This window comes from Neolamprologus multifasciatus, chromosome 4 (assembly GCF_963576455.1).
Source record: "Neolamprologus multifasciatus chromosome 4, fNeoMul1.2, whole genome shotgun sequence".
Lineage (NCBI taxonomy): Eukaryota > Metazoa > Chordata > Actinopteri > Cichliformes > Cichlidae > Neolamprologus > Neolamprologus multifasciatus.
In genome coordinates, this window is record NC_140442.1 from 2,524,115 (window position 1) to 2,549,188 (window position 25,074).

Genomic DNA, 25,074 nt, shown 5'->3' on the forward strand with positions numbered 1-25,074 from the left:
CTAGTTTTGAGAAAAGCCTCAGGCTCTTGTTCTTGCAAAGACAATCAGGGTTTTTTGGTCCTTTCTGTCATACATTTTGTACACTTTGTGCAGACGGTCTTGCTCGGAGGATGTGATCTGTCACACTACAGAATGGATGCTTCAAAGAGTGCTTTGGATTTTAGGTCAGGATATTGAACTAAATGGATAATGAGAGAAAAGTTGAATTTATGCTCCCCTGTTCAGCGAAATTACATCAGACACGTTGAGAATGTGTAGCCACACTGTTGCCAAGTGCTTGTTCAAAGGGGGACATTTGAATGTTTGGGTTTTCTCTCTATTATTATTATTAAAAATAAAACTGAATTAAATCCATCCATCATCTGTTCATTCATCAAAAGCATCAGGTGTCCTCACCTAGGAGGTGTCCAGGGGGCATCTTGGTCAGATGCCTGAATGCTTTCAGATGCTCTTTTGACGGTGATGTAGTGGCTCCACCCTGAGCCTCTCTCAAATTACCCAGCTCCTCAGCCTCTCTCTCTTCGAGTAGATGACAAAATTAAGGCTACGTCCACACGTACACGGGTATTTTTGAAAACGGAGATTTTCCGTTTTCGTTTTAAAAAACAATCCCGTCCACACGTAAAGGCAGAAATGAAGGAAAACGCTGCTAGGAACATGCCAAAGCAACAGGTGGCGATATATTCCTAACCGTGCAGAAATGTTGGCCAATCAGAAGTCTAGAAGCCTCGGTGGGAAAAAGTAAACAAAGCTGGGGCATAGAAGCAGAACCGAGTCGTATGCAGTGTTGCCAACTCCTCAGTAAGGAAAATTGCTATTGGCTGTCCTAAAAGTCGCTAGAAGTCGCTAAATGACGTCATTGCCTAATTTGCATAATTGGTCATGCTAATGTAATTGTAACCTATGTTGTTGGAGAGAGAAATAACATCGTGGAAGAGACATAAAGTGAGTAAAAAACGTCCTAAATGCAGTTAGAATTTATTTAGAACTACAAATTAAATTTATTTTAGCAATTATTGTTTTTTGTAATGTCACAATTCCAACCCTGCTCCTTTACCCGGGCTTGGACCGGCAAAAGTGACCCGAAATAGGCACTCTGGTGGAGTTACTTTGTGTGTGTTTATAAGTAGTTTTAAACCTTGTGATCCACAAAACAGCATAAGAGTAAAAGAGTAAAAGAAGAACTGACTGCGTTACAGCACCCGCTGCTTGTTGAGAGTAAAAGCGATATGCGCTTTCACGTCTTGAAAGTTGATGCGTTTGTTCCTTGACCAGCTTTACCAGCTGCGCGTTCTTCAGGCTTCCCAAACCTGTCGGTGATTTGTGTCAGCCGTGATTATTGATATTGATTTTATCCAGTGTTTAGACACTGAGGAGGCTCCTGGGAACTGATTGATCTAAAGCTTCCCTTGGTCATCTGATCCTGACGTGACTGCTAGCTGAATGAGTTCCAATACTATAATTACACGAAAAACCAATATTCTTAATTGAGTCTTCGGCCCAGCATTAGTTTTTTTAATGGCTGTTTGTGATAGGAATAGAAAATGAGGCGCACGATGGCACGTCAGCTCTGATGTTGCCAATCGACAAACAGAAATGTCCCGAGGATAGGAATCGGTTTATCACCTAATTTCATGCTGTCATTTTCATAGGGCTCAAACTCTGTGCTTTCAGTGATATGTATGAAAAATGAATGAGCTCCATTGCCTTGTTGACTACCCTTGACAGCACCCCATAAATCAATTGGTGAATGGCATTCCTGATTAAGGGAAAACTCAAAGAAGGTTAGACCAAAATCATCTCTGTGCAGCTCGTTCATTACTGTTTGCACATGTTTACCTTTTCAGCGATTAAATATTAAAATGCTATTGAATAAAGCATAAATTATGGCACTTTTGTTGTCATAAAACAGTGCTTTTTGATGTTTTATTTGGTCTATAACAGTCTGATAGACAATTACAGATCATCTTCTTCCTCCTTCAGGTAATTTATAATCTTTATGACATATTTTATATCAGCCGCTCTAAAAGTTTTTGTTGTTTTTTTGAACTTCCAGCTTTGCTTTATCTGTAAAACCTTTATTTATAATGTTGTCTGACTCTTTCCCCATAGATGATAAAGTTCTCCACATTTTTGCATGTTATTATTTTATTAATCATTTACTTTGACTTCTTTTGGAGGATTTTAATGTTCAGAGCTGTTACATTTTATCCCTTTTCAATATTTAGACGATTTAGGGTGCTCTGCCTTGCCTGAGGATATTTTGAGAAATGGTCAGCAGGGACGGATTTAATGTTTCCTATGAACCGAGCTACAGCTACCCCACATCTCTAACCTCTGAGGCATGCATTCGTTTTAATTTAAATCCAGCGTTCAGAGACGTGGCAGTGCGGACTGAGAGGTTCACTTTAGAGCGGGATAAAATGCCACATTCACATTACCCTTTTTATCTGTTACATTTTCCTTGTCTTTGCCACCAGAGAGATTATCAACACATTAACCAGTCATTTATAGATAGATGCACAATTGAGTATCAATCTGTTTGCCACTTATCACAGCCCAGGTCACAGGTTCAGCAGCCCAGGCTGAAAAACCCAGACCTCCCTCTCCACAGGCACCTCCTCCAGCTCATCTGTGGGAACGCCAAGCAGTTTTGCCAACTTAGTGACTTTGTCGCTATATTTAGCAAGTTTTCAGACCCCCTAGAGACGTTTTCAGACCCCCTAAAAAGACGTGAAAGCGCATATCGCTTTTACTCTCAACAAGCAGCGGGTGCTGTAACGCAGTCAGTTCTTCTTTTACTCTTATGCTGTTTTGTGGATCACAAGGTTTAAAACTACTTCTAAACACACACACACAAAGTAACTCCACCAGAGTGCCTATTTCGGGTCACTTTTGCCGGTCCAAGCCCGGGTAAAGGAGCAGGGTTGGAATTGTGACATTAAAAAAAAACAATAATTGCTAAAAGAAATTTAATTTGTAGTTCTAAATAAACTCTAAATGCATTTAGGACGTTTTTTACTCACTTTATGTCTCTTCCACGATGTTATTTCTCTCCAACAACATAGATTACAATTACATTAGCATGACCAATTAAGCAAATTAGGTGATGACATCATTTAGCGACTTCTAGCGACTTTTAGGACAGCCAATAGCGATTTTCCTTACTGAGGAGTTGGCAACACTGACGCCGAGGCATTCCCAGCCCAGCTGAGAGATATAACCTCTCCAGCGTGTTGTGGGTCTTCCCTGGAACCTCTACCCAGTAGGTCCAGTCCCCCCTTTTCACCTGTTTCCTTTTATGGGCGTATCTATTCATTATTCTCTCATTATATGGTTATAAAGATTTTTCTTTGGTGAATCTATAACGTGAACTTGCTCAGTTCTCTGCTGGGATGAGCTGAGGTCATGTCGGTACTCTGAATTTATCCAAGCTGTAATGGTGTAAAATGTGTGTATGCAGAGTAGAATTACAACTTTTAACCGAAATTAATTTTAACCTTATTTTGGGAAAAAATGTATTAATTTTATAAAATCAAATTATTATTTTTTTTTTAATTGACATTTTAGAATCACTATACAATACCATCAACTTTAGCTATCTGTCAGTACATACATTGTTTTCTTTCTTTTTTTTTCTATATTTAAACAACTAAAATATCCATACAATAAGAATGAAAGAAAAAGAAGAAAAGAAAAAGAAGCAAAACAGGAAACAACAAACAAAATAAATAAAAAATACATAAGGAAAAAGAAAAAGAAAAGAAAAATAAATAAATAAATGTAGGGAGTGTGTTTTTGTGTCCATTAATGTAACTAATATTTCCTCTAGTCTTCTAGTAGTTAACAAAGTGAAAATCTAAAGCAAAAGCAAAAACTGGCCTGCGTTTTTTAATGTAGTCCATCCATTTCTTCCATCGTGATACAAACAGCTCCCTCTTGTAGTTCACAGCTGCTGTCATTTTCTCCATTCTGTAAATGTCCATCGTAATGTTCATCCACATGTTCATAGTTGGGCTCTCTGAAGAGAGCCATTTTTTTGTGATGGCTTTTTTGCCTCCCCATATGGAAAAGAAATAGTAAAAACTTATATGACTTAACTCATGAAAGTGGCCACTTTCATGAGTTAAGTCATATAAGACTTACATGATTTACTCATGAAAGTGGCCACTTTCTCATTACTTTCATATATTGTTTTAGTAAGTATCCAAAACATACAAGTTTCATTTATATAATTTTTCAAGGGATCTTATATCTGTTTTTACTCTTGTATGCTTTTCATACAAGTTTCACACAAGACAGATACAAACTTTATAAGATTTATATATATCTTTTCCATATGGGTCCAGCCAGTAAAATATTAAACAAGTATTTATCGTTCTTTGTCCATCCTTCTGGCATAAGTCCAAAAAATAGTTTTACTTTCCAAAGGTAAATATCTTCCAAATGTCTCTTGTATTGCTACATTTATTCCCTTCCAATAAGTTTTAATAACATGAAGAGCACGCGACCAGTTTCAAGGTCGCGTGCTCTTCTACTTGGAAGCAGGTGAAGTTTGAGAAAGTCTAAGCATGCTCCGTGTTTTTTATGCTTTTGAAATGTTTAGTAATAACCAAAATCTTTGGTATTTGTGGTATGGATTAAGTAGAAGTGGACCCAAGGCTGCGGGAAACTATTTGCATGCAAATAGCAAATCATGCAGGGCAGGCATGTGTACATGTCACTCAGAGACCCGGTGCCTCAGTGGGTAGATGAAGATCACGGTTGGTTTCAAGCGGGGACCATCTATATTAATAATGCATGCACTTACTCTTCTGAAAGGCAAGTATAATGGCTTCACTAAATGTCATAAATTAATGGTCCCAACTAATTGCTGATGAAAAGCAATCATTCATTTTCACACTAGCCTTTGCCAAAGAGCTTATTTCTTATTACATGTGTTTATTCTGTAATTTACTGTGATTGATTTGCTGTTTCTGTCCTCAGGTTTGAATGGTTAATGTGTAAATGAGCAGCAGGAGGCATTAACTGCTGCATGGCATCTCTTTTATTACCCTCGACGCCATGCGGAGGGCGAGATCACGCCGCGTGTTTTCTGAAATGGATGTTGCTGACAGGGGAGCTGTCTACAGGCCCGTGTGAATGATGCAAATTACTGGAGTCTTGTTAGTGTCTCCTTGCTTATGGAAATGGAAAAGGCCAATGTGGGGCTTTGAATGAAGAACCATATTCTTATCCAAAGCACTGAAAGAGTTCACCGATGCTGTAGGTGAAAAGATGAATTCAGTGCCGTGAGATTACTGCCTCAGGCTCGTGCTGTTAGATGCTGTGATGGTTAAAACCTCTCTTTCGTATTAGCATTTTTCCACTGATCTGATCGTTGCAAAGTATCATCATCATTTCTAAATAAAGAGACCAGTTCTTTTTAACTGTAAAAGTAGCATTAGCTTATTACTTTAGCTCATGGCTAACAACACATCTCAAAATCCCCTGTGCTGAGACCTGGTAGGGGGGCAGTTTCTGGCAGGCCTGCAGTTTGCTGATGGAAACCTTGAAGATGACGATGAAGAAAAAGGCCTAAAAGCTGCTTATTCTTCAGACTAATGAAATGGGAAGATTTGAGTTTACTGAGAAATCGCTAATACTTAAAATAGCTTTAGGGCAGCAATGACACTTTTCACATTATTAAACCCATTTTAACACTTTTAAAAGACTTTTAAGAAACTTTGATTGTACCTTAACTTCGATTTTACACTCACATCCGTGTGTTTGGTTTTAGACTTCATCTGAAGGAGTAAACAGGTCTTGAAAAGTCTAAAGGTGAATGTGAGGCAGGCTGATAGGGGTGCAGAGCATTTGTATGCTCGCATTAATCCTAGTAATAACAAACAAAACATCTTTTTAACTTAAATAATAAATGCTTCTGATCTAATTTCGACTCCCCGAAAGCTGCTGACCAAACTCGTTGGTGTGGTAATATTTAATTAGAACTTAAATAGAGGTTTAAAATAAATCTTTAATGACCTTTTAAATCCTTTAAAAAAAAAAAACCCCTGAAAAGTAAAACTAAACACAGCGTTTCTCATAGACTTTGATTGTATTTTATGTGGTACGGGCACAAATATATAACATTTGTTTAATATATTATAAAAAAGTGTATTAAAAGTCCATCTGACTGTGGGTTGAAAGTAGGGCTGCCACAATTAGTCGACTATCAAAATCGTTGACGACTGATTTAATAGTTGACGTGTCGTTTGAAGCTTTGTAAGATCACAAAAGACGCAGGAATAAGTTGTAGGATTTAAGAGTGTAATACCGGACTGAAACAGAAGATGGCAGCACTGCATGTACAAGGATGCCAGCTGCTGTTAAACCCCGAAGAAGAAGAAGAAGCTGTGTCCCAGAATTCATAGTGCGGCCCTGCTCAGTTTCCAACAATGGCGGCAGCTAGTTAGTTTTAATATTACTCTTATTAATCTTTCTGGGTCACAAAATAAATGTTTAACATATTTTCAGGCGAGAATGTAGCTGTGTAAACCTCAAATATCTGCTCAGTTTATCAAGACACCACATATTTTCAAAAGCGCTCCGACGTTTTCGGAGACGTCTGTTACCCGCTAGCTCGATAGCTAGCCGGGGGCTAGGCTAACTAGAGCCGTGAGAACACCGGACTCCCGGCAAATTGTTTTCAAACCCACCGCCGTCTTTCGCTACTCAGGTTAAACATGATATATAAGTCACTTAGATAACTTAAAAATGTTATTGTTTGGCTTTTTTTAGTATTTTATTTGTTCCTGAGTAAATCAGTTTGGCTGAGATTAAAGTTATAGTTTTTACACAGCTGAATAAACGTCAAGCAGACAGCTGATTATCAGAAGTGTGAGATGCTCGAGAATTTACTCCGGTGTCCTGTTATATTTTAGATAGCAAGGAGTTTATTAAACTTCACCGAAACAATCTGCAAATTTCATTAAAATTTAATAAACTATCATCTTGTCTTTATTTTTAGTTAGCACATACCTTAAACACTTAAAGCTGTAAGCTAATGATAGTTATATAAGAGCAGATGCTGCTGGTGCAATAAGCTGTGCGTTTTACGTCCAATGGACGCATGATCTGATTAGTCAACTAATCGCAAAAATAATCGGTGACTAGTCGACTATCAAAATAATTGTTTGTGGCAGCCCTAGTTGAGAGAACATCTGGGAAGCAGCTAAATGGCGTTGAGGACGGCCACAACAGCGACACGGTCAACCTGACGCTGTGTAAACATGAGCCGGCAGGTCTGGGACTAGCTAGCAAAAACAAAAGTTACAGTGTGGCTGTGTTTGCCAGCTTCAACTCAGATGTGGTTTAAATGCTCGTTTGAGCCACAAACTTGTCTCCTGTAGTTGACCTCACCTCAGTGTAGCAGCATGTGGCACTAACATCATGTAACGCAACCTCGACATACAACATCTACACGAAAATGTTCAAAAGAGTTGGAGCTCTAGTTTTTCTTATTAATAAAACTAGAAGTTGCACTAAATGTTGACCTAACAATAAATCATATCACTTCCTCTTGCAATAGATTATCAGCATGCTGGTGCCAGATGTTGTTAGTCTTATATAAACTGTTTCCTTCAGCCATTTGACTTGGAGCCAGTACCTCATGATACACTTGGCTACCAAAATTCAGCGACTTGCATTGAGGAAGGATGGCTCACATCTGGAAAGTTAATCAGGGAGCTAATATTAACTACAAGATAAAAACTGAATGGTGATGCACACACTGACGCCACAGTACAGTGAAGAAATGCATCAACCCTTTTCTCCTTCACTTGCACAGATTCGTGCAATGTAATGAGCATCTGAGACGGCGTGGTGGTGACACCAGCGTCATCATGGGCATCTTACTGGGAAATGGCCAGATGTATTGCATTGTTTTGCCAGTCAGAGCAGATGTCAATCATTTGTACTGATTATTTATGCAGCACGAGTGCACCAACAATAAATCAGCTGGCAAATGAAAGTCTGGATATTTTTGGTGTTGTTAGTCACTCGTTTTCAAATAGCACAACTTCATCATTTGACATATGACGGGTTGTGTTATGCAACAATTATGTGTGAAGCATATCTGTTAGACTGTGGCTCAGATAGTGGAGTGGCATTATGATACACGGTTGATGCTTTGAAACTTGAACAAGACACTGAACCCAAAGTTGCTTCCAGCTGGAGCAACAGTAGAATGCTTTGAAGTCCGTTGATCAGGCAGTAAAGGTCCTATATGTGTATTAAAAACTGAGGATTTGAATAAAAGGTATATTTAGGGATGGGTATCGTTTAGGTTTTATCCGATATCGGTACCAAACCGGTACTTTTGAAACGGTGCCGGTGCTTAAATGGTGCTCAAACCGGTGCTTAAAGAATGGAGAACACAAAATTGGTCCAAAAACCTCTCATGTTCAGCTGTTTTTTTGTAAAAAGATAACAATGTTAGCCTTTTCTGCAGCTATGGGGCATATATGGTATCACTCTTGGCTGGAAGCAGTGCTTAAACAATGGAAAAAAACACAAACTTTGTCCAAAAACCTCTCATGTTTAGCTGTTTTCCACTTTTTCTTTGGTCATTTTAGCCTTTTTGGCCAGGGTGAAGGGAGTATCTGCCATCAAACAAGAAGACAGCCGCATGTAGCTACGACTGTGTTTGCTAGTTCACCTTACTGCATTAATGTAATAACATGGTTAGCCTACTCAACGTAAATTATACACGAACAACATGAAGCTACTCACGCAGAGAAGAACGGCTGCCGCTGCCATCATCATCCGTCACCACCACACCCGCAGTAGATGTGCTCGGTGTGAGGTCTCGCAGCAAGCTATCAAATACGGCGCATTTTTCTGCTTTTAAAAAAAACGCTATGCGTCGCCAGGTGTTTCATCAGATTTGAGGTGTTACCTCCTTTGACAGCATCACAGTATCACCTTAAAGCACTTGTTGCAGCTGCTGAGTTTGCATCCTTTGCTGTGAAGTACAGCCAGACTTTGACCGCTTCGCCTTGGGCATTTTTAATCTGTAGCTCTGCTCTAAAAGAACGTACGTACCTGGACCCGCCTACTATCCTCGGAAATGTAAAATGATTGGCTAGAATCTAAAGTGTGTCACAGCTCAGGAAAAAAAAAAGCACCGAAATGTGCGCTGCTTTTTGGTCTGGTTACTACCGTTTATGTCAGAACCGGTGCCATCATGGCACCGGATACCGGTACCCATCCCTAGGTATATTCTTTGTATCTGACTTTGAAATAGTAACATGTTCTTCTCATGAATTGTGTGAAACAATAATGCAAATGTGCAATTTGGTCATTACTAATGTCCATCGATTTTCTTTTTCTCTTCTTTATTTTTGCTCGCTTTAAAGTGACGTATTATACGTCCTTCAGTATTCATTAAGCTGATGTAATTAGCACTCGGATTCCTGTTTTTTTCCTAATGGCTTCTTTGTCATTATTTAACTGCTCCCAAGAAAATGAATCCGCACCTTAAGCAGAAGTGTGATTGAAATGATTTCTCTTTTTGCTACGAGGACTATAATTACCACGAGTCACGCTGCAGACTGAAGTGATTAAGTAGATGTCTAAATACTGAATGAAGCTGTTATCTAACTTCAATAAGAGGAAGGAGTTCTTAATACCTGACAGACCAAAAGGAAGAACAGAAAGTTTGTCCAGGAATGAGATTGACCCCAACAATTGATTTCATAGAGCACCTATCTCCTTTGTTTAATGAAATATTATTATAGTTGGTCCTGTGGTGTTGGTGTATTCTGGATAAAAAGAAAAACTGAAAGATCAGCGGCGGTGGAATAAAAACAAAGGCGTTTGTGTGCGTGAGGTGTCGAGCTGACCTTGTGTGGCAGGACGACAGCAGAGCCTCCACTGATGCCCACGATTGGCACGGCCGTCTGAGTGGAAATGAAGTCCAAGATCTGCGCCACGGCCTCTGAGCCCACGTTGTCCTCGAACACCACGCCATGGACACGGTTGGTGGAGAGAGTGTCGCAGATGCGGGTTAGCAGCGCCCGAGGGTTAGTGTTGTTGACCAGCACAGTGATAGGGTTCACCTCCAAGGGAAGGTCCATGAAGTTTTCCCGGCTCAAACGCCCCTTGATCTCCGTCTGGTAGGCCGTGCCGCTGAACACCACCGCCACATTCACAGAGGGCGTGGGGATCCCGAACGGCCGGCCCGAACAGCCAGGGATGGCGCAGAATAGCAGCAGGAGCAGCAGCGGCGGCACCGGCCACCACGGGGAGTCGCTCCAGCAGCCTAGACGAACGCCCATCTCAGTCACCTACTGCCTGGTGGGGGGGATAGAAGAGATCGACATGTTAGACGGGAAAATCTTTTTATTGTGTTTGTTTTTACGTTTTGATAAATATAAATGACCTTCCGGCTTCATCTCGGCTCAGCGTGCCGGCCCGCTCGCCGTAATCAGACGTGTAAGAGCCCATTAACGGAGCCCGGAGCAGTATTTTTAGTGTTTGTCAGCGTGCAGCACGAGGCTGTGGCCAGGCTGTTGCGTCTTAGGATGGCAGCTGCCACCCTGCTGCTGTTGGATTCTGCGGTACAACCCAGCAGATGGTGTCCAGCGTTTAATGCAACAAATGGAGAACAAGAGGATTTATCATTTTTCTCTTGTGACATTACTTTTGATGCTATTACTTAATTTCTTTTTTAGCAGCCCGAGGCATTCAGGCTTAATCTGCTGCAGATCTGCATGCGTAGTTTTGACGATCATGTGGCATCCACAGTGTCAGAATAACGTTCGTTAGCATACATTTCAACATATCAAAAGGAAAAAACCTTTATTCACAAATGCCTTTAATCCTCTGGTGATAAAATCCTTGCTCCTTGTGCAACGCTGCCTCTCTAATGGACTGCAATGCAAGCACTAACTCTCAGCCGTACTATCTTAATTACTTCCAATTGTTGTGCTTTCTGCCCTCTGGAAGGTAATGCAGGAGAAATGCCATAGTTGGGACTCTGCGATGTCAAACCCTGTAATGTTAGTTTAACATTCACGTTGTAAGCAGACAGCGGTTTGTGTTGAGCTGTCAGACAGAGTTAGGCTCGTTGTCAAATCTTTCACAGCAGTGTTTGTGGCCCTCGGGGAGTGCTGCACACTGGGCCCCTGTCACACAGATCTGATCCACCATGTGATGGAATCCCAGTGGGGTGAATATATTGTAATCCCTTGGTAATCCCGACCAGGCGTCATGGCCTGCGGCTTGATTGTAGTGTATAAACTTATCAAGAGATTTGGCTAGTGCACGGAGCACGGTGCAGCTCTGTGCTGCATTTTTCTCTCCGTTCTACATCCTGTGTCGGACCAAGCTGTGAGCTCCTCTGGAAAACACTGCAGAACAAGCATGCAGTGCATGACGGCCGGGCCGGTTCATCTCCAGAATACTTATGAAGGAATTGGGGATTTTTTTCATGTTGCATGCACAGACTCATGGGAAGCTGTTCGTGACGCGTCCTGCATGTGCTACTCGACTCAGGCGGTGCATTTAAATCATTTTACGAGTTGATTAGTCGCCACTGTGAGAGGGCATGTTCTACATCCTGTTCAGTGACATTAGCCGTGTTTCAGCTGACAGCAGTGGAGACGTTTAGGCTTAATGTTTTGGGATTAACATTCATGGAAGAAACGCGTGAAGACCTCCTATATATTTAACGAAACCGTAAAACAGCTGAGGCGCATGAATGAAGGCTGAATGCTCAGGTGGTAAAAATGTCATTAAAGCAAAAATGGAGTCATCAGTAACTTTGTGACATGATTTTAATATATTTATTTATATTTTATATTGTATAACCACCACCGCAACAGCTATGGTTCAATTAATTAAGACAAAGCAACGCTTTTTTGAATCCGGTGATAAGGCAGGGAAACTTCTGGCCTATCAAGCCCGTGACGAAGCAACCTCTAAACTAATTCCAAAGGTCAAGTCTGCCGCTGGTGACATGATATCGGACCCAGAGGGAATTAATGAAGTATTTGTTCGTTTCTATTCCAATCTGTACACTTCAAGCCCTCTATCAGAAGAAACTCTCCAAAATATACATTTTCCAAGAATAGATAGAGATCTGACGAAGGGATTAGGGGGACCGATTACTGTAGTAGAGGTACAAGAAGCCAATAAATCCTTAAACACAGGTAAATCGCCGGGCTCTGACGGTTACTCTGCAGAATACTATAAAGCCAATTCTGATCTTATGGCACCATTGTTGAAAGATATGTATAATGAAGCCTTTTCAAAATGTCAATTACCCAAGACAAGGATCCTCTGTTGTGCAGCAGTTACAGACCAATTTCTCTTTTAAATAGTGATCTTAAAATCTAAAATTCTCGTACTTAGGCTACAACGTGTTCTGCCACAAATTATCGCCTCTGATCAGACGGGGTTCATGGCCGGCAGGCACACATATGACAATTCAAGACGCCTCTTGAATCATGCAACTCAATTCCAGAGGTTGTGGTATCTCTTGACGCGGAGAAAGCAAAGCCAAGCACATGGCCAGACTGTACCTCCTAACCCATTCTCCGCAATTTTTGTCATTCCTCCCGACTTGAACTTATCTGGCCCCCTCAAACAGGCCCTAGCCTTTACCACTTTACTAGCTCGGAGGCGTATTCTGTTGAAGTGGAAGTTTGGCCCCTTTGGAGAATTCGGGATGGGGGGGTTGGAGGGTACAATGGACATACAACTGTTCTGAAATCAAGATCGACTTTGCTGTTGCTAACTTTGTTGCTAACGTTATCATTGAAATCAATAAAACAAAGTTGGAATATATTTTATATTGTATGTTGAGATCCATGGAGGCTGTCGTATTTCAGTTTTTATTTACCATTCAGATCTGGAGGAAACAGCCTTCAAAGATTCATGATGCAGATACATTGCAGCTACGTTTGCTGGGTGCCGACCCCCGAACCTCTAAAGCCAGCCCAATCCTTAAACTGCACTGATACATAAAGAAGAGAGGATTTTCATCTGTCCTTTGGCTAAATCCTCTCAAACCGCTGCTGTGTATACAAGGGCTGCAGGCTCCACTCAGATGTTGAGGATCAAAAGTCACCGTGGACATCCATTGGTCGTAGAGATTTTAGATTTTTTACAAAGCAGAGACAATTTCGGCTCTGAAGCAGTCACAAGGTACATACTGTAGTTTGAGCCACGAGCCAGAGACAGGTTGCCTTTTGCGTCATGACACTGCTGCAAACTGGATTCAGAATGAGTCATACTGTACTTGGTGCCCCACAGAGAGCAACCAGTCACTGCCCAGTTATACTTGATTACGTCTGCATGTAAGTTTCTTATGAAAGGACTCCATTGTTATCTAATAACATTTAAATATTTCAGCAGAAAACGAGCTGGTTCTTCTGTCAGCATGGAGTTCATTTATTATTAGGTTATGTAATATTGATTTGAAAGATCTTTCATAATTAAAAAATGTCTGAATGAACAGTCAGAGTTTCAGCATGATACTGTGATATGATAGCACTACTGCAACAAGTCAGTGACACAGAGTGCCGCGGTGTGTTAGTGCAGCGGTCCCCAACCCCCGGGCCTCGGACTGGTACCGGTCCATGAGTCGTTTGGTACCGGGCCGCGAGAGTTGAGGCTCAGGTGTGAAATGTATGATTTTCAAGGTTTTTATCGGTTTTCAGCGTGATTTTGTTATTGTTTTTATCGTTTACTCGGTTTTCCTGGGTCTTTTCACGTGTGTTATGAATAAATCTTCTTTTTTTCGGTACCGGTACTAGTTTTATTTTGTTGTATTTATCCGCGACACCTTAAAGGCCGGTCCGTGAAAATATTGTCGGGCATAAACCGGTCCGTGGCGCAAAAAAGGTTGGAGACCGCTGTGTTAGTGCATTTAAATGGCCAACGCTCGGCTGACAAAGAGTTCTAAAACGCCTTCAGGCATTAACATCAGCATACAAACTGTGTGCTGGGAGCTTCATGGCATCGGGTTTCCATGCCTGAACATGTGGAGGTGGCCTCGTACTTTGTACGGGGGCGATCGTGGCTCAAGAGTTGGGAGTTCGCCTTGTAATCGGAAGGTTGCTGGTTCGAGCCCCGGCTTGGACAGTCTCGGTCGTTGTGTCCTTGGGCAAGACACTTCACCCGATGCCTACTGGTGGTGGTTAGAGGGCCCGGTGGCGCCAGTGTCCGGCAGCCTCGCCTCTGTCAGTGCGCCCCAGGGTGGCTGTGGCTACAATGTAGCTGCCATCACCATCACCAGTGTGTGAATGGGTGGATGACTGGATATGTAAAGTGCTTTGGGGTCCTTAGGGACTAGAAAAGCGCTATATAAATATTTACCATTTACCATTTGTGGATACCTCTGTAGTAAATAAATTTGGGTGGTAGATGATGATCCACTAAAGAGTCTGCAGTGTTATGATTCAGCAAAAAGAAGAGCTGAAATCCTGCAGCTATAATGGGAAACATTTTGCTTCCTAAACTACAGTGATGGGCTCCTCAGTTTCTAATGCGTTGCTTGCAAGTTGCATAAATATGTGAGATAACTTGTCCCAACTTTAAATTTGCGTAAAAAAAGGGAAACATTTTCCTTTTCAGTGTTTTACATGTTGTCTTTGTACTGTGAGATTAAATAAATAAAGTAGACCACAGTATGTTTAACCTATATAGAGTATAATAACATGGAGCGCTGCATGGTGTAAACATGGTACAGACGGTACATTAACGGTTATTCCATACCCACACGAAGAACCCGAACTTTTCCCTGTTAATTGCAAACTTTCTTCAGCAAGAATGCAAGAAGTCAGATATTTAAGGTTACATGCAGAGATGATGGTTTGGGAGGTTAGTCCCCATTACAGGATTAATGTAAGCACACACACTCCTCTGTCCTATTTATTTCTTACTGCCTCTCTTGGAAAGCTGTCGCCAAAGTCCGTTCTTGTCAAAGGGATTATGGAAAAGCAACGTGACTTAAATAAGTTGCTTCAGAGCAGCCCATACCAGCCACTTTCCTGTTTCCTCTTCTTTTGACAGCTGAACTATGTAAACAGGCCGCCGCTGAGAATGATCTAACATCTGATGAGAGATTAGATTTTAAAAAGTGGACGAGAGACCGAACTAAAGTTAAACGGTGCCAATCGGCAGTATCGTCCCACCAATCGACAGTGTTCGTATTCTCTGCCCTCACTTAGTTAGAGTTTGACTAACAAACATTTAAGATGTGCTTATCCCCCTCTAGTGGGTGACATACAGAGGAAGCAGTGTCTTTACTGAACGAGCTGAGAAATGCAAACTGATTAAAAATAGCTGCTGGGGCTTTATCGTACAACGACATTATTTATTTTTAGTCTGTTGTGCTTCCACACTGCTGACACTCGGACATTTTGTTAAGTTGAACAGGTAAATAATGCAAACATCCACATCTGCATGTTCAGCTCATACACATGTTATCTGCTCCCAGAAATTGAATATTGCTGATAAGGCAAATTGGATTTTCTGCACACGGTGACACATACACAGACTCAGTGATGAGAATGTGAGTACATCTGGTGTAGAGTGTCATGCATATTGAAGTCTTGTACAGTGTGGTTTATTTCCCCTTTTTTTTATCATATTGGAGGGAACCTGTTTTGTTCATTTCCAGGTCCAGACTTTTATTGTTGGACTCTAAGTAATCCTTAATTTTCTTATGAGGGGTGGAAACTTCAACAAGCACCTCTGGCATCTCCCTTCCTCTCCTTTTGACCCAGCTTTCTTCTGATTGGCTGCTCCTTGCAAACAAAGAGCTTGAACAGCTGGTGGGTGGGGCATCTCACAGCCAAAGAATGACCACATAAGGAGATCGCCCATCTGTGGCAACATGCAAAGACACAAGTAAAAAAGAAGATGTCTGAAACCGAGTGTTTAGAGCCGCCTGAAGCCTGACCCTTTGGGATTATTTGTGCATACACTGACCTCATTATTTGGAAATTTGACCTTGTTTAATATGAGCATCCACCACTGTAACAGTGCACATGACAGAAAATGAGGATTAGCGCAATCGGTGCCCTTTAATTACTTTTGCAACAGCCGTCCTGCCCCACAGTGGGCACTGAAATCTCATCTTTGCATCCTGCAAACTGCATCCATTCTTCCAAAGTTGCACACTCTCTGTTTTCTCTGATATAGACCATATGAGTTATGAAACCACATGAAAGAAAACAACCTGCCATTTATCGATGAGATGCTGCAAAGGTCCTCCAAGTGATTCCTGATCCAGCTCATTAACGTGACGCTGCAGCAGTAAATACATCTGGGTGAGAAGTGTGGTGCAGTGTTTAATGACTCCCTTTATATTCTGGGCACGGCAGCCCTGCTGCAGCTGTTTAACAATGTGCACCTGTCCCGTCCCCTGCTACTTAATCAATACACTCATCCATGGATCCGCAGCCTGCTGCGTCTGTGTTTCACCTGCTGATAACAGTCCAGCAGCTTCCTCTTGATCCAGGGCTGTCAGAAGTCCATGACCAAGCAGATCTATGACTTTTATGGGACTCGTATGAACGTTAGGGCTTCCCTATCGTTGCACCGGGTAGGCAAACACTACTTAAATTAGCTCTATTGTGACCAGTTATTCCCAAAATAGTGAAATACACCATCTTTAGCAAAGAAAGAAAGACGTCTACTAGGTTTATAGGAACATAATTAGCATTTTAGTGAGCTCAGTTTGACACGGCAGAGGCAGAACTTCTTACTGAATCACTTTATAGATCAAATCAGTGGTATATCCTGGGTGTGATCAGTGAGCACCAATCCACCAAATCAAAAATAATGAGCTAATTAATGAGACCTTTTAGTGAAACTAAGAGATGTGGTTACTCCAAATCAAGACTTTTTAAAGGTATCCAGATAGCATAGATATAAATGATGTCAGATTATTCCACCACAGGTTAAAGTGTGTTCAACAACTTTTTGTCTTGGCATGAAAAGTAAAATATCTCTTATTTATTTATTTATTTTACTTATTTCTTAAGTAAAAGCCAATCTTCATCAGCATCTATTCATATATATTAGAGGTGAGAATCACCATACATCTCACGATACGATATTATCACAATACTTAACGCACGATACGATATTATTGCAATTTTTTTTTTAATATTTTGCGATATTCAGATTCTGTACATAAAGGTAAACTTTATCAATATTCATTTTATCTAATATCAAAGTCTCACACTCAGTCTTTCTCTCATTTCAGTTTGATTGTTGACAAACTGAACGGTTTGTATTACAGTCTAGTCCAACTTAACTGAATCAACCATCTGGTACAATTATAGCTATTCTGAACTATGCAGTTTATGAAAACTATGCAGCCCCTTCAGCAACTGAAGAATTTGAAAGTAAATTAAAACAAAATATAATTTTACATTAAATAAAAACGTTTTAAACTTAATTAAAATAAAAAGTGAAACACATTTGGACAGTGAAGGAATGTCAGGATTCTTGCTCAGAAAAAGGATCAACATGCTCTGAAGTCAGAGCACAAAAACCTTTTTTGTAACAAAATATCGATTTCTGCTGTCCCTGTATCCATACATTATTAGCAAACAAAATATCACGATGCTACACAGTATCGATTTTCCCCCACCCCTAATATATATATATATATATATATATAATTTATTTTTTTTTTTTTCATTTTTTAACCTTTGGAAAGTTTGACTACCCGGTTAGTTAGCGAGCGTTTGCAGACAAATTGAAATCTTTCATGGAAACTACGACAACTCACAGGGAGGTTTTTAGTGCAGCACCATCACCCTGCAACTGCTTGCTAACCGGTCAGGAAATTCACATCTTTATTTCATCTTCTTCTTGTTTAAATGTAAGTATTACTGTACAGGAATAGAGCGTTCCCAGTTTATTGGATGTACTGTAGCTTGCTAATCTTGTTGGGGACTGTAGGAACATTTTTCACTCCAGAACTACGAAAACAAAATCTTCAAAAAACTTCAAAAAGTGTGTCGCAGCTTTTGAGCTTCGTTTTTTCTCAGTTTGGTCTACGTCACTGCCCGCTGTGGGTATCCTGCAGACAGGATCAGTGCTTTCCAGGCTTGAAAGAGGTTTCTTTAATAGAATTTAATAAATGCAACCACCCAGCAAACACAAGCCACAGTTTAACCTTCTCTGTTACAAAGAGTCAGGATTCATTTACCACCAGATGATTACACCTGTATGAATATGTTGAACTAATCTCTGATTAAAAAAATACAGCCACGCTAATCTCTTTAAATCTGCACCCATTTAACTAATCTGTAGAATCATCATCCTCATAAGTACAGTGGGAGCAGGGTGAGGTGAGAGGCAAAAAAAAGGAAAAACATCGACATCTAAAAATATCCACAGTATGACATAGTTGGCGCCTGTCCGCCGTTTTTGGTTGGAGCCCAAATGAAAAGTGTTTTGTAAACATTTCCTATACAGGCTGTTCTGCAGTCAGACGCTCTACAGCGCGAGCTTCGCTAAACGTGATCAATCCTCGATATCTTCTGACTGATCTCAAATAAACTAAATATCTGGAGCCATATCTTTGGATATATCTGCAACCCAGGACAACCTACCACTAAGACCGCTGTGCAGGTCCTGACCGAACCTTTGAATCACACTATCAAGGTTTCCTATCCCCTTCTGATCTGTGTACTTTCACACAGAATACAGAAAAGCTAAGACAGACCGAGTTTGTGCCAAATCCTGTCCTCAGTTTGTAGTTTCTCTCTGACTGTTCGCTGCTCTAAGCTGCTCCAGTTAAACAGCTTATATCATTAATTATAGGCCACTGAAAAACCACAGCATGGCAGTAAATACACTGTTAGCTCTGTTAGAGTTGTATTCAAACACATTAAGACAATAACTGCTCTTTGTTTCCGTGGGACCGAGTCTGGCACGGCTCCACATCGTTTGGCGCTGGAGTTAATTAACAAAGCAACACCAGTTCCTCAACTGCAGTTTACCAGATAACAAATATTATGTTGTATACAGCTGTTCTACACGTTTACTCATGTATTCAAATAATGATGGGATTCAGATAAATGTAATCATAATATTAAGTGGAACAAAGTGGACACTGTTATGATCTTCTGCATCTGACCTGCCGAGGTACAATAACTCTGGTACAATGCATTGAATGTTTATATTGTACGTGGTCCACAATGATATTTATAGTCCGTTCTAATAATGGGTGAGATTTTATAATATATAAACTTTATGAAATTTATTTATTATAAAATCGAGTAGGTCACCAATTGTTTGTTTAACAGCATGTTTGAGTTTTGCAGGAAGCAGCTTACACTGCAAACCACATATTTGCTGCCAGTAGACTGAACCATGTTTGTGACTGATCATATAGCAACACTGTTGTGCCTTACATGTGAATGCACTCAGTGGCCACTTTATTGTCCCCAGTGGGAAATTGAGTTGCAGTATGTCCACACATCCAACACCACCAAAAGAAAGAGAAGATGGTTTAGTTTTATTAAGCACGATGATAGCAGCAGGTATAAACGGCACTTTATACCAACGACCTGAAGGAAGCAGCTGAAAGTCATTTAAGAGAGGATGACAGCGGTCGCCTTCCTCAGCACCTGCCTGTTATAAAAGTCCGCAAGCTGGACCTGAGACCTCGCTGAAGTCTTGCCAGCCACTTTAACAAGGTTACCAAGTCTGGTCTTATTGGACTCTGTGGTGGGGCGTGGTCGGCGGTGCACGAGCAGGAGTGGGAATCCTCGGATGATCTGATATCATCGTGTTGGTGTTGTTCCCAGATCATCGTGAAAATGTTGTTCCAGGATCAACATTGCAAGTGACCAATCACATTGTTGTGACGTTATTCTTTTGCGCACCAACCCATTCGTGCATTTATGAAATTCCAATGTTGCAAGGACAATATCAATTCTGCTTAGCATTTATTAAAAGGTTAGGGTCAGGGGCCGTTGATCAGCGGACAGAGGCGGTTTCTCGCAGCTTAAGTACAGTTTTTTGTTTTACGGCGGTTTTTCCCGAAGTCGCAAAAGTATGACATCACAACATTCTGATTGGTCACTTGCAATGTTGATCCTGGAAGAACATTTAGTATGATGATCTGGGAACAACACCAACACGACAATATCAGATCGTGCGGGAATCCTCCCAGACTGTCGGCCGGTCTGACCAGCAAGCCTAAGGTCGGCGTGCTGGTCAGACCTCCACCACAGGCCTGAGCCGGAGCTCACGACTCCGTCTGTGGTGCTGTGTCCATGGGCGGCCACCTGAACTTGCACCTCCCTGTTGCTGAGCGACCGATCTTTAGGCTTGTTGTGACCTAAAGGTCTAGAACTAATAATAATAATAATAATATATGTTTATTCAGTGAGACCTTTCTGTGAACCATCCATCCATCCATCCATCCATCCATCTATTCGCTTCCGCTTATCCTTTGCAGGGTCGTGGGGGGCGCTGGAGCCTATCCCAGCTGTCATAGGGCGAGAGGCGGGGTACACCCTGGACAGGTCGCCAGTCTGTCGCAGGGCAACACATAGAGACAGACAACCATTCACACTCAGTGACAATTTGGATTATCCAATTAACCTATCCCCACAAGCTGCATGTCTTTGGACGGTGGGAGGAAGCCGGAGTACCCGGAGGGAACCCACGCAAACACGGGGAGAACATGCAAACTCCACACAGAAAGACCCCGGCCTGATGTTGGAATTGAACTCAGGACCTTCTTGCTGTGCGGCAACAGTGCTAACCACCGTGCCACCGTGCTGCCCTTTCTGTGAACCTTTATCTTCAAATAAACATGATGTAAAATTGCACACGTTCAGAACTTTTCAAGTTATGACACTAAAGCCAAAGCTGAATTTACCCATATGGAAAAGAAATAGTAAAAACTTACATGATTTACTCATGAAAGTGGCCACTTTCTCATTACTTTCATATATTTTTTTAGTAAGTATCCAAAACATACAAGTTTCATTATATTTTTTTTCAAGGGATCTTATATCTGTTTTCACTCTTGTATGCTTTTCATACAAGTTTCATACAAGACAGATACAAACTTTATAAGATTTATATATATCTTTTCCATATGGGTAAATAGCATAAACAACAAGTACATTTATGCAACTAACCTTGGAAATATCAAATCAAATGAATTATTGTGCAACAACGGGCTGTAACTGCTCGCTGCCCTCAAGCTGCACAATTTGTGTTCATCCTAGCGTGCAGGAAACATCTTTTTGGCCCTTGTTTGGTTTTTCAGTCTCCTCGAGTGTGTTTGTTAAATCTCTTGCAGCGGAAGCTCTTGTCTTTTTTCATCCTTTCTAATCGCGCTTATTTAATTTGGTTCTCTTTAGGCTCGTTTGTTTAGAAGATCAATTGTGAAGCTCTCATTAAGTTTTGACACCTGTGTTCTGATGTTGTTTAAGATTAAACGATGGGAAACTACAGATTAATGCTAAAATCGGTGGATTGTTTGATATTAATTTGCTCAGAACTTTGACTTGTGCCACAAAGATTAAGATGCACGGCCGCTCAGTTTCACTGAAACTTCACTGAAGCTTGTGCGTAACTGGCCACTTGTCCTTTATGGAACAGTGAAAAGCAATGTGTAGATAAAGCAATGGAGGCGACTGAGAATAAATTAAAGACAAAACCGGTTAACTGTGGATGTTTGAATTACCATGACTCCTGAGGCAGGTGCTCGTCACTGCAGGGACTCTGACTGCAAATACCACATCAGCAGTGACGAAGTGTTAGACATCTGAAAACAGCCAGTCTTCACCTGCTGTGACTGCTTTATGCAAACATAATTTGATAAAGTGGAGTTTTTCTGTTGGATCATGTTGGACATGTTTATGTCGAGTGTAATAACACAGATAGCTGCTGTGCTGCCGATGGACCCCAACAAGCCAATCTGCAGTTAGCCAGTGATGATGCTGTGACGTTTGTGGATCACAGTCATAAGGCTGTGAATATTTCTGTATTTATTATTTTAGTAAATACATAGATGAGGATCTTATCTTTATTTTGTTTTGATCAGTATATTGATAACATGAATCAGAACAGAATTTGTTCAGTGTTCTCGTGGAGGACGCAGAACTCTGACCTGAGGTTAATGAACCTGCGGTGATGTGCAAAAACGAAAGCGCTCAAAATCAAATTTACTAAACATTTTAACTCGTTTTGTTTTTTATTATTGCTGTTGTTGGTGGGAGGAGCTTTGTGGTGCATACTGGGCAGAAACTGCACCACCTGCTTACTCGATGCTCGTAATTTTATGATTCAAAAATTAATTTAATGCACCAATTAACAGCCCACAAATGACCCTGTGTAGCAGAGCATGCAATCATTCGTGAAACATATACAGTGTTTAACATTCATCATAGCGTATTTACAAAATAGGATATCAGCTGTTAGAGGCTGCATCTCTGCATTCATGAGCAATTAGGTGATGAAAATACAACACAGACGCACCAAAATTAAGAGAATATCTCAGTTATCATTCATCCATTTGCTTCCTGGGTTTAAAATCCATGTTACAGGTGTTTTCCCCTCCAAGTAACTGCACAGAGGTGTTGCCAAATTGCTTGCGTAAGGACTTGCAGCACTGCAATAAATAAAACAAAACAAAACTGTGTGGCTCTTATGAAGTGAGAAATAAAGTTAACAAAATGTATAATCCATATCATGTTTTTGTGCTCATTTGTACAAAATATGGCTCCGTTTCCACGAAGGCCAGGATTTTCATTTTCTGCAGCGACAGACTCGTCAGCAGAGGGGCAGGGTCCCCCCTAAATCTGCCTGTTGATTTACGGCTCTGGTCTTTATGGGATGGGGCCGTGTGATAAACGGCAGCCGGCCGCGTGAAAAAGACCAAGTGGACGTCCACCAGGGTTTCCTGCTGAAATGCACCCAAAGTGAAACCCCAGTGGAGGCTTTGAAGTCCAAACCAATACCAATGAATCTGTTTCACGTGACCTCTGGAGACAGAGACGCATCAAACAGACTCACTCGGTGATATTAGTTTCTGTCGCGGACCCTTTGACTTCGCTTCTGCCGCCGGCACTGCAGACATATTTAAGACGCGCACGCCTCTACTGGAACTCTACGAGTGATTGATCTGCCACAGGGTGAAAACCTGTCTAGGTAAAGTCCTCATAAATCTGGTGAGATTTTTACTGTCGTCTCTGAACAAAGGTTGTGGGGTGGGAGAGGGGAGTAGTCAGGCGGTTGCTGGTATCTCTTTGCATTAAAGGATTTAAATATTCAGGAGGGAGACGGAGCAGAACTGAACAGTTGGATTTTCTGACTATAGCGTCAGAGGAGCCACGATCAGCAGGTTTTAAATGCCACAGCAGATGGAAAGCTATGTAGCCGGCTTTTATTACAGTTCCATCTTTGAAACCTCACGCAGCGATAAAGCAGTGCTCCCTCTGCAGCAAGTGTCGTATAACCTTGATCAGGTCATTGCCCAGCTTGAGCCTTTTGCATTAAAACTATAAAAAGAAAAGACTCCGTAGTTTGGTCATGCAATAAATGGATCAACATAGTCGAGAAAAGATCATCATTTACTCCAAAGTGGGGGGAAAAAATCCCCAAGGACAGAGGCCATGTGTTCGCTCGTCATTGGACAGATGTTTGATATATATCTCTCCTCTTTGCTTTGGCACATTTATCGTCAGCGGACACTTCATCACCCGTTGTCTTCGTCAGCACAGCGCATAGTGAAATCGAACAGATTGTGACGCGTTTTGAGGTTAATAATCTCTGCGAGGCTGAAGATTACAATGGCAATGCAAATGTAATCCATTTTGCCTTTAACACATGGGCGCATGTTTGCCGAAGGCTTACATCACACGCTGATATCAATACTCCTACTCTGACCCTGCGGGCTGACCTGGCTGTAAACCTGCAGCGGCAGGTAACACGGAGGGTGGCGGAAGCGTCCTCTGTCAGGCTTTGGCGGACCCCGCACTCGGCCTCGTGTGCAGCCGTATGTAAAGCAGGGATCAGTGTAAGACCCTGGTTAAGCTGAAACTGTGGTTGCCCATGCAGAACCAGACCACCCCCCCTCCACCCCTGCCACCGGTCCAGCTGTCACCAACCTGCTCTCCCAGTTGATACAGTGGCTGCACACAAATACAGCTGACCTCTGACACACACACACACACACACACACACACACACACACACACACGCTCTAATCCACATATGAGCATATCACTGTTTTTAATCTGTGTGTGTGTGTGGCCTTTGCAGTCTTTCTCTCCTTTCCTATTTTGTGTGTAAAGCAGAAATGTGCAAGATAAAAGCAACATAAGTCGGTTCTTCCAAATCACACACCCACAGAGGTATAAAGCTGGCAACACCGTATTGATTTTTGTGTGTGGAGGCTTTGAAATACCAATTTTAAACCAATTTACTTTGTACTAAAGATAGAATTGAAATATTATATTTGAAAAACTCTTGAGCAACATCGCCGTGTAGAAAAATTGTGCTGGTCTCGGGGAAAATCTTCAGGATCTGTCAAAGGCTTTCACACAGATGCTGATTCTTGGAGAGCAAACTGGTTTAGTTTTTTCTCCCTGGATTCAGAGCTCAGTCATTAAATGCATTCGTGGGTTTTACTTCAAGCAAACAGATTTTCAGTCATTTGGGTGAGCTAATACAACTTAAACATTGTTCGAGGACTTCATGTCATTGTTGTATTTGCATGTAAACCATAAATGAGGATGCAGACGAGGCTTGTTCGCCATTTGGTAAGAGTCAGCCTTTGTGCCATGTCTGTGCTGCTGGTGCAGGAATAGCATTACTTATCCAGTCGTTAAGTCTGACATCACTAGCCGTGTCTGGGCCTAAACTCCGCTGCAGGTCCATATATCAAACGATCACTATGGCATTACTGAGAGTTGAAAAACTGTCTAAAGTCTTTCATCTTTAATAAAATGATCAGCGTTCTGCTCTACCAGGTGGAACAATTGAGTTTAACATCCAGGCATCCATGAAAACGGAATTTATGACATTTAACGGAGT

The 25,074-nt window shown here is 41.4% G+C and overlaps 1 protein-coding gene across 1 annotated transcript in view; it reads right to left on the reverse strand.

Annotated features, from left to right (window-relative positions):
• grin2ca (glutamate receptor, ionotropic, N-methyl D-aspartate 2Ca) overlaps positions 1-25,074 on the reverse strand; it is an 84,889-nt gene that overhangs the window by 51,054 nt on the left and 8,761 nt on the right. Inside the window, exon 2 of the mRNA XM_085158173.1 lies at positions 9,885-10,335. Coding sequence (XP_085014299.1) covers positions 9,885-10,319 — 435 coding nt within the window. The 5' untranslated portion in view covers positions 10,320-10,335. The remainder of the gene's footprint in view (positions 1-9,884; positions 10,336-25,074) is intronic.